Genomic DNA, 13,116 nt, shown 5'->3' with positions numbered 1-13,116 from the left:
CTGTTTCTATTGTGGTACGGATCATGGTGCAGAACTGGTTAGACTGTTTCTATTGTGGTACGGATCATGGTGCAGAACTGGTTAGACTGTTTCTATTGTGGTACGGATCATGGTGCAGAACTGGTTAGACTGTTTCTATTGTGGTACGGATCATGGTGCAGAACTGGTTAGACTGTTTCTATACTGTTTCTATTGTGGTACGGATCATGGTGCAGAACTGGTTAGACTGTTTCTATTGTGGTACAGTTCAGCATGTTGCAGAACTGGTTAGACTTGTTTCTATCCTGTTTCTATTGTTGTACAGATCAGCATGTTGCAGAACTGGTTAGACTGTTTCTATTGAGGTATGGATCATGGTGCAGAACTGGTTAGACTGTTTCTATTGTGGTATGGATCATGGTGCAGAACTGGTTAGACTGTTTCCATTGTGGTATGGATCATGGTGCAGAACTGGTTAGACTGTTTCTATACTGTTTCTATTGTGGTACGGATCAGCATGTTGTAGAACTGGTTAGACTGTTTCTATTGTGGTATGGATCATGGTGCAGAACTGGTTAGACTGTTTCTATACTGTTTCTATTGTGGTACGGATCATGGTGCAGAACTGGTTAGACTGTTTCTATTGTGGTACAGTTCAGCATGTTGCAGAACTGGTTAGACTTGTTTCTATCCTGTTTCTATTGTTGTACAGATCAGCATGTTGCAGAACTGGTTAGACTGTTTCTATTGTGGTACGGATCATTGTGCAGAACTGGTTAGACTGTTTCTATACTGTTTCTATTGTGGTACGGATCAGCATGTTGCAGAACTGGTTAGACTGTTTCTATTGTGGTATGGATCATGGTGCAGAACTGGTTAGACTGTTTCTATTGTGGTACGGATCATGGTGCAGAACTGGTTAGACTGTTTCTATACTGTTTCTATTGTGGTACGGATCATGGTGCAGAACTGGTTAGACTGTTTCTATACTGTTTCTATTGTGGTACAGATCAGCATGTTGTAAACCTGGTTAGACTGGTTTCTGCGCTGTTTCTGTTGCAGCATGTTGCAGAAACAATTAACCTACTGGCCACTGCTTGAGGAAGGATCAGGCAGGATGCAATGCAATTTTATTTGTACTTTTATTTAACCTTTATTTAACCAGGCAAGTCAATAAAGACCAAATTCTGATTTACAATGGCAAACTGCTAATACCTTCAGCAATTTAAATGACTGCAACTGTATTTTGTGTATTCCTACTTTCACAAAGAGTGAAGTATCTAGGTTGGCATATCTGGTTGGTTAGGAAGGCCACCTTATCATCCAAAGTTTACTGGTGTGTTATCGGGTACCGACAGTAGCTCTGAGGCCCATGTATATGAAACATGCTCCAAGGAGGGGGATTGAAGGGATTGAAAACAAGCTAAAATGATCTAAATACTGTGTCAATGCAGTGAACATTTGCTTGCAATTACACCAGTTTCTCCTCAAAAAATAATACGAATGACGTCTTGACCACAACAGCCGACTGCGTGAGTCAGACTCTGGTTGGTTAAACCATACATTCACCCACACATGGGTGTAGAAAGACATACCAGGGACAGGGCAGGGGAGGAAAATCAAGCCTAAAACAGATTTCAGGATTCACTGGTGTACTCTAGAAACACTGCGTCTGTTATTTTTTGGTATTGAGTATTGACCTTGTCTCCCTCATGTAGGAAATATGTCTTAACTATCAGACTGCACAAAACCACTGAGAATGTCAAATGTTTAGATGTCCAAAATACATGGGAATCAATGTCATTTTTTGTTTTTCAGTAAAAGAGCACAGTAACAAATTCTGCTTTACGCTTAATTTTCCCTTTAAAGGCCCACACCAGTTCCTTTTTCCTGCTGTTTCCTGCTGGGGGGGGGGGGGGGCAATCCTGCCAACTGAAACAAGTCAAGCTGTGGGTTCCTGCCCTGCTTATAGATTTTGAATAGGGTGACAGTAGCGACTGTACCTTAGGACCTTAGGATAAAGCACACCAGTGTCAAACCAATTCACACTGGAAGGGTGAAAAAGCAGAAATGTGGGGACTCCAATTTTGGGAACTCCAATTTTGACATTATCCTCAAGTCCGGCCTTCAACAGTGGATTAGTTAAGAAGTACAGATGTCTTCAATTCTTTGTTCAGGGGTTTTCCCAGAAATTCACAGAGGCTCAGGTAGCGAAAGCCGCTAATAGGGTGGGATTTGAGCGGGAGAGGGAGGATACAGCATCCACAAAACAAATACAAGGCTGTTTCTGAGGAACCGATGCAAGGGAGACGTACTGGAAACACATTCAAAATCATTCAAAAGCCAACTGTAAAGTAAAAATACGAAATATTTGCCCAACAAACTGGGTTTCAATTTTTAAATTCAGGTGGTCGGAGAAATAGCATTCAGGTGGGCCACCTAATGGGCAAAGGAAAACTCTGTTATTAGCAAAAATAAACGACAAAAAAAAGCTGTCTTTAGCCTTTTGGCTCAGAACATAAATGATTAAAATCATGAAATGACCTAAGCAACAGTAACAGCACGTTACAGGAGCTGGTAAAAAAAAAAAGCTAAAATGAGAGAGCGAATGAGGGAAAAAAGAAAGGGAATAGAAAAAAACAAAAACAAAAGAAAAAAACCATTAGCCAGTCACTGAAGCAACCGCAGCTCCGTGGTACATGATGGGGAAAAAAGCAAAGGATGAAAGGAGCGAGAGAAAAAGCAAAGGATGAGGAGAGGAAGGGAAAAGAGTACAGTACCTTTTACTCTAATATCCGGGTTGTGAGCTTTAGAGAGAAAGAGAAAGAAAGGAAGAAGGAAAGAAAGAAAGAAAGTGAACACCGGACACATAGAGCAAGAGAAAGAGAGTGAGAGAGAGACAATTCCCCGCCAACGCTTTTAGATGTAAATGTGAGGAACAGAGGGAGAAGAGAAGAAAAGAGAAGGTCTGTTTGAATTCTCTCCATCCATACGATTCATCTAAACAAACACGCTGTTTGTTGGCTAAGCACTCTAAATGCATTCCTCTTCATCTCGCTGTTGTTATGTTCTCGGCATCCGTCTCTGTGTGTGTGTGTGTGTGTGTGTGTGTAAGTGACAATAACTGAAACCAATTTGCAGCTCTTCCCCAGCGATAGTGTAGCTGTCTACCTGTCTGGTGAGCTGAAAGCCACCAGAATGGCTTTCCTGGTGATCCGGTTCACTGTTAACAATCACAGCACAACAGGATGTGGTTTCTCACCTCGCCACACTTGTACAGTAGATACCCAGCAACATAACACCAAGGAGAGGTACTGTTCCGCGTGTCTAAACTGACCAAGAATTCTCTGTTGGCTTGTTTCGTGAATTTTAAACATATTTGATTGTCAAAGTTACAGTCGGTAAAACATGAAATATATGTATAAGTATATATTTTGCATGTTGAACACTGGGACTAGTGAATTGAGATTATTTTGCTCATCAGATTTTGCATGAAGCTGAAGGAAAACGTTCATGGTGTGAAAACTAGGGTTGGCTTTTCACTGCTGGATAATATGTTAAATCCAACCTTACATGCAACTTTGTTATGAATAGCATGAATTGGATTATGTGACAATCGCATGAATTGGACACATAATTTTCTTTTGTTCGTCACGTGAAAAGAGTAGCTAATGGTTATGGTAAAATAACTTTGGTTAAGGTTTAGGTGAGGCAACTAAAACAACTTGTTTAAAGTTAGGCAACTAAAACAATTTGGTTAAGATTAGGGTGAGGTTTTGGTCATGGTTAAAAAGTTGAGTTTAAAGCAATATTCCACTTAGTTTTAACATGGGGGTTTGTAGTGTTTGTAGTGTTTGAATGAGGCCACGAAAATAGCCTGAAAACAGACATTTAACAAGTTTGTGAACAGATTCAACAACAGATCCCGCTTTTCAGACAATAAAGCAGTAATTGGTCAGTCGTCATTTTACATTTCTATTCTTGCTTTACACTAAAATTTTAAAATAAAAGTAGATCTGGTCTCCCAAACAGGAACTATCTCTGCTAAATGGTATCCCTCCGCTATGTTCTCTTCTATCAATAAAAATTTGCCAGAATTATGTTCTAAAACATTGGACCAACAGTCAATTGAAAATCACAGTAGTAGTCTGTTGAATCTGTTCACCAACAATATAAGTAAATGAATGGGAAGTAAAAATCCGAATGCTACAAACTCGTCCAGCTGCATCCGATCTTGGTGATTAGTTATTATGGTTTTCATGGCCGTCAAAAGCCGAATAACCCCCATGTTAAAACTAAGTGGAATATTGCTTTAACATCCACCTCTCCGAACTCCATACCCACACTCTCCACAGCGCTATTTCAGTGTTACGCTACTTTCTGTTTATAGCTGTGTCCACATAATCCTTTGCTGGTGGGAAAACGTGGGGAACCAGGCTCAAAGACCAAGTTATACAATCATAGCTGTGTGGGCTGCATGTGTAATTGCAAAAGCCATGGTTATGTTTGTGCTTGCAGTACTGACTAACATCTCACCTATATCATAGTCCTGCTCATACTCACACTTTCCTTCCTTACACCTTTTGCTCTAGTGTGTGTGGAAAAAAAAAGTGATTAAGAAATAATAATTAATTGAGAAATAATAATAAAAAGAAGAAATATTCAATAATAATAATGAGAAGTAATGATTTATAGTAGTAATAATTCAATAATAATAATAAATAATAATTAATAAAGAAATAATAAATACAAAAATACATAATAATATAAAGAAATAATAATAAATAATAATTAAATACTAATTACTTAATAATAAATACAAAAATAAAATAAATAAATGAGAATTTAATTAATATTCATTTAATAAATAATGTAATTTAATAATAAATAAAAAATCTATAATAAACTATAGTTTCTTAATTTCATTTATAATAATAATAATAATAATAAATAATAATTAATAGTAATTAATAATAAATAATACTAATAAATAATAATGAATTAAGAAATAAAATTAAGTAAATCCAAAGTTTTATAGGGTTAGGGTTTATTTTTGTGTGTAATGTGTGTGTGTGTGTGTGTGTGTGTAATGTGTGTGTGTGTGTGAATGTATGTGTGTGTGTGTAGTCAACTCACCAATATTACAGTGCTCTCCGGTCCAGCCTTGGTCACACTCACACTTCCCTTCCTTACACACTCCGTTCTTGGTGCACATCGGGTGGCAGGCCTTCTGGTCGCACATGCCCCCTGTCCAGCCCTCCTCGCAGCGACACACGCCGCCGTAACACACGCCGTGGCTGCCGCAGTCCACTGCACACACCTCTGTTGAAAGAAGAAAGACAGAGGCACAGACGCAAAGATGAATACATGTGGGAAAAAGTATTTATAAAACATAAAACAGTTCGGCCCAACCGACTTGATGTTAAAAGAAATGGAGAGAAAAGGAAGGTGATATAAGGCAGACCTGAGTCTCTCTCTCTCTCACACACACACACACACACACACACACACACACACACAATATCTGATCTGCACTCACTGTTTTTTGAAGGATTTGTGGAATAGCATTATTATTATAGACAATGATTATGTACTATGTTTTCACACCAAATAATCAATAGTTATTATAGATAATGATGATTATGTACTATTGTATAGAACATTTTTTCAATCAAAATAATCAATAGTTATTAAATATAATGATGATTATGTACTATTGTATAGTCCAACCAAATACCCATCTCATTATGGTCTGAATGTATTAACTGTTTGTTTGTTGTGTGGCAATATTGTTTCTGATAAACAGTCATGACAATAAAGTCACTGAATAGAATTTAATTGATGATGTTTTTTGTTTTTTTTCAAAACCGTTCATGCAACATTCATGGCATTATAGCATATTAAATTCCCTCCTAAAACATAATGACTTGGCCAAGCGACTCAATGAAAAATGAATGAAAAATCAATTAAGAGCAGAACCATTCCCGCAAGTCTATCCCTGATTCACCTCTATCTGCGTGTGTGTGTGTGTGTGTGTGAGTGTGTGAGTGTGAAGGTGTCCTCACTGAACTCTTTGACTGTATGTGTATTAGCATGATAGAGTGTGTAATAGAGGAAGATAGAAAAAGAAGGATAAAGAGACAGTGTGCATTTTGTTGTGTGTAGGTGTGTTTATGCGTGTGTGTGTGTTTGTGTGTGTGTGCGTGTGTGTGTGTGTGTGTGTGTGTGTGTTTTAATCAACTCCATAACCTCTCAGAACTTGTGTGTGTGTGTGTGTGTATGTGTGTGGTCTTTGATATACCTGCCCAGCCTGGCAAATATCAGCCAACACCTACTAGTGCGCACACACACACACACACACACACACACACACACAGAAGTCGTGAGAGGTTATGGAGTTGATTAAGACACACACACACACACACACATATACACACACATTTTCTTTATTATTTAGACTGGGGGGTTCGTGTGTTGTTTGCTGTGTGTGTGTGTATGTGAGAAATAAAGAGAGAGAGAGAGACATTAGATGCTGCACTTGCTAAGCTGTGTATATAAGGGCATAAACTGCCTCAAGGTGTATGCGTTTGTGTGTGTGTGTGTGTGTGTGTGTGTGAATGTGTGTTTTTGACAGATCCTGACAAAGGTCAAGAACGAGACTGAACAAAAGGTGCGTGTATGTGCATGTATTTGTGTGTGTCTGTATGTGTGTGTGTGTGACAAAGAGAGCGAGTAAGTAATTGGATGTGCATGTGATGGTTTTGACAAGATGATGCTTGGAGTCCCAGACCAGCAACACAAATAGCACGCACACACACACACACACACACACACACACGTGCGCACGCGCATGCGCGCACACACACACGCCTTTCCTCTTGTCTTGTTGTTTTTATGTCAAGCCATCTGTTACTGTTCTGCATTCCTCCCCCCTTCTTTCCATTTCACCTCTCTCTCTTTCAGAATCAGTGCTGTTTTTCTAAGTCTCTCTCTCTCCCTCTCCCTCCATCCCTTTCTGTTTCTCTCTCTTTCACCATGTCTCTCCCTCCGTCTCTCTCTCTCTGTTTCTCTGTGTCTCCCTCTCTCTTTCCCTCCCCCCTCACCTAAAGAGCAGTCGGGCCCGGTCCAGTTCTGGTCGCAGGCGCAGGTGCTGGTCTCGGCGTTGTGGGTGCCGTGACCCGAGCACTGGTCCGGACACATGGCCTTGGCGATCTCGCAGCTGGCCCCGCCCCAGCCCGACTGACAGTGACACTCGCCGTGGATGCACACGCCGTGGGCCGAGCAGCTGGGGTCGATGCAGTCCACTGAGGGGGGGGGAGTGAGAGAGAGAGAGAGAGAGAGAGAGAGGGGGGGGGGAGTATATGGAGCAGTTAGACTGACAACATTAAAATACATCTTACAAGTTAATGCTTCAATAATTTAACTCTGACAGAACGACGACTTTTACTTTTGATACTTCAGTACATTTTACTGCAAATGCTTCTATACTTTTACTTAAGTAAACTTTTGAATGCAGGACTTTTACTTTTAGTGCAGTATTTTGCCATTATGGTGTTGCTACTTTTATTTAAGTAAAAGATTTGAGTACTTTTTCCACCACTGTTTGAAACTCAGGCTTCAAAAACTAAGGTATGGAATTCCGAATCCGCTACAATACAAATTGTGCTGCAGGCTTTAGAGTTCGTATCTGCCTTTTCCTTCTTTATAGATTCCTTGCTCAGACAAAAGAACATGGGAGCATTTCATTTGACTGTGATGCTGTTCGTGGAGATCAGCTTTGACATCATTTACAGTTTCAATAGCCAGAAATGGGATTAACACACATATAACCTCTTTGTTGTGAGGGCAAATTCAGTCTCTCTCTCGCTTACACACACACACACACACACACACACACACACACACACACACACAAGGATTAGCGTGGTCGAGGTTTGAACTAATTTGAAACTAATCTGGTTACTGTCCCGTACAAGCGAATGTATGTCTGTGTGCAAATGTGTATGTATGTATGCACAATATGTGTGTGAATGCAGCCTATGCCTGTATTTGTACATGCTTGGTATGTGTCTATGCGAGTGTGTGTGTGTGTCAACCTGTTTGTGTGTGCATGCGTGCAGCCTATATGTAAGGTCGGGCATGCGTTCCTTTGTGTGTGTGTGTGTGTGTGTGTGTGTGTGTGTGTGTGTGCACTCTGCCGCTAGCAAACAGCAGATTAGTATTGATTTTCTCTCGGGGTGAGATCAGAGGAAATTAGCTTAGTGTGTAGCTGCTACGCTAGCTTAGCCAACTACCTGTCAACAACCGAATAGCAACTGTGTACGTGTACGTATGTGTGTGTATTTGTGTGTGTGTGTGTGTGTGTGTGTGTGGACAGAGAGACCAGGGTAAATTAGTTTATCATGTAGCTGCAACGGTAGCTTAGCAAACTACCTGTCAACAGCTTCACAGTGTTGATTTTAGCTGATACTCGCATGCAATTCAGTGGGATTACTAGCTTGTAGGACTTCTGAAATGACTTCACACATAACATGCACTCAGTGACTTGGAGGGTAATCCTTTTGGCCATTGAATAAGTGACACAGTTATTTGTGTAGGGTAGACTGAAAACGATCGTAGCGTGGAGTAAGGTTGGTTTCTGCCATTAGGGATTATTTTAAGTCCTGGGATCAACATTATACACAATTATTCCACCCAGAACTCGCAGGATACGTTTCACGTCTCGCAGATTTTGCAGATTTTACATCCAAAAATGGAGATGATGAAAGGGCTGTGATTGGTAGCAAATGTGTGAACTTTGTATTCAAATTTGAAAGCTCAAGCGTGAAAAGCCAAATGCGGTACAATCATCCCCAGTGTCCCCTAAACAATGAATACAGAGGGTGGCAGCATAGGCATAGTGGTTAGTGAGGTTGTCCCCCATGTGGCCGTACTTGTCAAAGTATTATGTATTATCCTGTAACTGGAAAACACAGCAATTGGAATAGAACTAACAACTAACAAGAGCAAGGCAACTATAACTATATATGAAAAGTAACAACTACAATAACTATTTAATGCTATAAAAATCTTAAGAATTTAAATGTACAACAGAAGTCATGACCTCTGTGTTAAAGCAATGCATCAATGCTATTGCACACTGTGTTCCCCAATGATGAGTGTTTTGTGAGCAAAAATCAATAAGAGTAACTAAAAGATCAAAATTCACAAAGGTGATACGGGTGGATGTATTTTAACCCCCTATCCGTTCAACACAGCCCTTATTTTTGACATTTTTCAAAAAGCCCATTCATATTTTCCATACGGATTTTTGAACTACACACCAAATGTTGGAAATACTAATCTATGACGCAAAATTGTGACATCTGCTCATGGCCACTATGGGTGGTGCATTGACAGCTGGTCAGGGCGGATGGCTAGCAGCTGAAGGATTGATGGCTATCCCTGGTACAAACAGTGCCCAATAATGCCCCAGCTTCCTACTGTCATATAACACAATGGACAACTGGCAAAGGTTCCTGGAAAGAACCATGAAATGATGTAGTAGTTGTATAGAAAATTTAAGCAGTCTGGTGGAGTCGATGAGATACTGTCAATTTCTAAAAGAGTTTCCTGGAAAGAACTACAAAACTATAAACTATTCATTGGAAAAATAATAGGCAGAGGTCAATTATCAGAAGTCATTATTCATATAATTATATAACAGTTATTTGTTGAATGCTTAAATAATTTTAGTTCATTTCTAATTTTCTGTATAACTACTACATAATTTCATGGTTTTGTCTTGGAAAAAACAGAAGAAATTGGAGGAATTTACCAACTACAAACTACCATTGAACTCTTCCTCTATTTTCCCTATAATTACCACATCATTTCATGGTTCTTTCCAGGAAACTTCCAAAGAAATTAACAGTTCCTTTCTAGGAAATTATTAGGATATTGCGTACCCGGAAAATAAAGCGTTCCCTTTATTGTATCTGTCCTTATAGTTACTCTCACCTTCTTCACAGTTATCGCCCTTATAGCCAGTGTTGCAGATGCAGGAGCCCACGATGCAGATGCCGTGTCCTCCGCAGTGGATGTCGACGCACTGGTTGACCGGCACGTCGCACTCGGTGCCCTTCCACCCGCTGTAGCACTGGCAGCGGCCGCGGGAGTACTGGCCATTACCGCTGCACAGCACCGGACAGGCGGCTGGATGAGATGCACGCAGGGAAATGGATCGGTTGGGCAGTTGCATAGGTAGACACAGCAGGCAATTGTGTGCGAACGAAATATAAAATGTGCGCTCGAGTGTGCGGATAGATATAAAGCACACACACGTAATAAGTTATTGTATAGGAGAGTTCTAAATGTTGAGCAATACAAATCCTTGTTGAAGTCGATAACATCCCTCCAGTCTGAATATTGACAATGGTAGCATCAGCGCTCATTATACTTGTAAATTGATTCTTAACGAAAAATTGATTATAAGCCTGATTTAACTACAGCACATAAATCTTTATTCAACAAAACATCAGGCTAATTGAACTAAATACATCAGTGCAATCAGCTAAATTCAACTAACTGTGGCAAGTGGGTGCAATCAGTTTGACACGTGTATTAACATTAACATTAACATTTTATTAAATTGTGGGCATGTTAATTTGTTTGCGTAAACTAGGATATTCTGCACACAAAGCGATGAAAAAGAGGGAACGAATCAACCAAAACATGGAAATGATATGTATCTTGTGCCTTTGATGTAGTCAGTCATGGGCTCAACATGTTTTTTTTTTTCCTGCAGCCAGACCCAGGCTGCGTAATTGTCAGCACTGCTGAGCAGGTTGGTAGCTGTCAGTCGTCCTCCATCAGAACTACAGCATTACATATTTAGTGTAGAATTGATCAATACTACATTGGTATATGGGAAGCCCTTAACCTGAACTGATTCTGATGAGACATTGTGATCAGATTCCACGCAAATATGCATGAAAACGTTTTATTGTTACGATTATTTTTCTTGGGTTTAATGTCCCATGATGGCCTAAATGCTGTTTCAGAGGCTTTTCCACCTTGACAAAGTTAGAATTCTGTGGACAACACAGAGTAATGAATTATTAACATTTAAATAAAATATATATATATATATAAATATCATAAATAATATATATATATACACATAATAGAATATATAGAACAATATAATATAAATAAAAAATAAAAATCATTAAATTAAATATTGAATATAAAAACAAAATATCAGCTACCAGCAGCATTCAAAAACCCTAGTACCTTAGTATCATCTCAAAAGCCTTAGATTATTCACACTAATTACTGAACACATAGGTGAAACTGCTACTGGTCTTCTCAGCGCAAAAGTGGAACAAAGGATTTATCAGGCAAAAGGTCAGTGTATTCCTTTGAGAAAGGGAGGGAGAAAGGGAGAGAGAGAGAGAGTGAGAGAGAGAGAGAGCGAGAGAGAGAGAGCGAGAGAGAGAGAGAGAGAGAGAGAGAGAGAGAGAGAGAGAGAGACTCGGCAGTAATACAGCAAAAGCCTTCAGAGTCTACAGGTCACAGTCACTGCTGGGATAACAACCTCCCACCAATTACTGCCTCTCTGTGGGTGTCGCAGTGTGTGTGTGTATGTGTGTTTGCGTGTGTGTGTTTTCTTTTACCTCGAGAGCAGTCGGGCCCAAGGAACCCTGGGAAACAGTGACATGTTCCCGAGAGACAATCTCCGTTTCCATGACAATTCTGAGGACACTCCATAATCGACTCTGATTTAGAGAGAGAGAGAGAGAGAAAGAGAGAGAAAGGTGGTTTAGAGGGGTGGGAGTTAATTGGGTAGGCTGGACATGCAGCCCTCTATCTCAACCAACCACACACACACACACACACACACACACACACACACACACACTCAGACAGATCGGCCCTCTGTGGTTGCCGTAGTTACAGCCAGTCAGCCCAATCAACACCTTCTTACATCCAATTACCCTGCTGTCTTTCCCTGTCTCTCTCTATCATATACCACCGTTGGCTCTCTGCCATAGCTAACTGGCCATTTCCTGTGCACACACACACTTCTCTAGTGGCAAAAATCCAATATTTTCATTCTGTAACAATAAAACTACTGTCAAGTCTTGTAGATCTCTCGCTGGCTCTACATCTGATGGACTTATCCGCGTTGCTCAATGCGATACATCGGTTTAGTGATATTGGTCTTTTGTTAAAAATCACATCTGGTCCAGTCAGCGTGGTCCACCTCTGATACGATGGAAGTTCCATATGTTTTTATTATCGTCTTTATTTCGGATGTGTGACCAGAGAAATCATTCCAGGATTTTACTCAGCAGTCTGTAAAACCTGCAGTGAAACCTGCCTTAAGGAGCTGCTAACCCACCTAAAACTATTTAATTAGTCTGGCTTTCATTGGAGAGTTTTAGTGTCCCTACATGCTGTTCAGAGGCTTTTACACGCTGACAAGAATACAATTCTGGGGGAAACACTGAATACTTTTGAGCATGAAAATGGTATTAAAAACCGGCTATCAGCAGCTTCATACCCAAATGATCGCTATTGGTACTGGCCTTCAAAAACCCTTATCAGTCGAACCCTAGCCCATAGTATGTCACATGCCCGGCATGCTCAGATCTGCCAGCACAGACGCGTTAGGATTAAAAATCTCCTCTGGCAACACATTTTGCACTACATAATCACTCTGTCTTGTCTGACTTCATTTTTGGGGCAGCAGATGAGATGGTTTTGTAACTACAGGGTGTTCGAGAAGCAACGCAGTCTCTTAAAATTACGTGAAATGAGCACAAACGCACAAACTGAAATGCAAATTACGTGTTGTGGAGAAAAATTAGGTGAACACTACCTTCCTCCAAACCAAGAAAAAGTTGTCTACAGAAGCAGTCCCTCGAGTGAGCACATTGTCTACTGAGCAAAAACATTACCTTCCTCCACCGTGAAAAGATGATGTGACAATAGAACAAATTGGATTATGTGACAGTGAATTGGACACACCACACAACATTTCTTGTGTTTGTCACATGATAAGTTCAACTAACCAACCAACTTTGGTTAAGGTTAGGCAAGGGTTAGGTTTAGGTTTATGTTTAGGGTTAGGGTTAAATAAGACAAACTTTA

General features: G+C 40.1%; 1 protein-coding gene across 5 annotated transcripts in view; it reads right to left on the bottom strand.

Annotated features, from left to right (window-relative positions):
• Positions 1–13,116, bottom strand: part of tenm3 (teneurin transmembrane protein 3) — a 284,166-nt gene that overhangs the window by 92,350 nt on the left and 178,700 nt on the right. For 4 of the 5 annotated variants that reach the window (XM_078282760.1, XM_078282758.1, XM_078282762.1 and 1 more), the window contains 4 exons: positions 11,637–11,738; positions 9,979–10,173; positions 7,083–7,283; positions 5,116–5,301 (listed from right to left, as the gene is read on the bottom strand). In XM_078282760.1, the coding sequence (XP_078138886.1) occupies positions 5,116–5,301; positions 7,083–7,283; positions 9,979–10,173; positions 11,637–11,738 (684 nt within the window). Of the gene's footprint in view, positions 1–2,759; positions 2,787–5,115; positions 5,302–7,082; positions 7,284–9,978; positions 10,174–11,636; positions 11,739–13,116 lie in introns of all 5 variants that reach the window. The other variant, XM_078282759.1, reaches the window with a different exon arrangement.

This window comes from Centroberyx gerrardi, chromosome 3 (genome assembly GCF_048128805.1).
Source record: "Centroberyx gerrardi isolate f3 chromosome 3, fCenGer3.hap1.cur.20231027, whole genome shotgun sequence".
Lineage (NCBI taxonomy): Eukaryota > Metazoa > Chordata > Actinopteri > Beryciformes > Berycidae > Centroberyx > Centroberyx gerrardi.
Note: the sequence above shows the minus strand (reverse complement) of the source record. Positions and strands in the feature narration are given on the sequence as shown.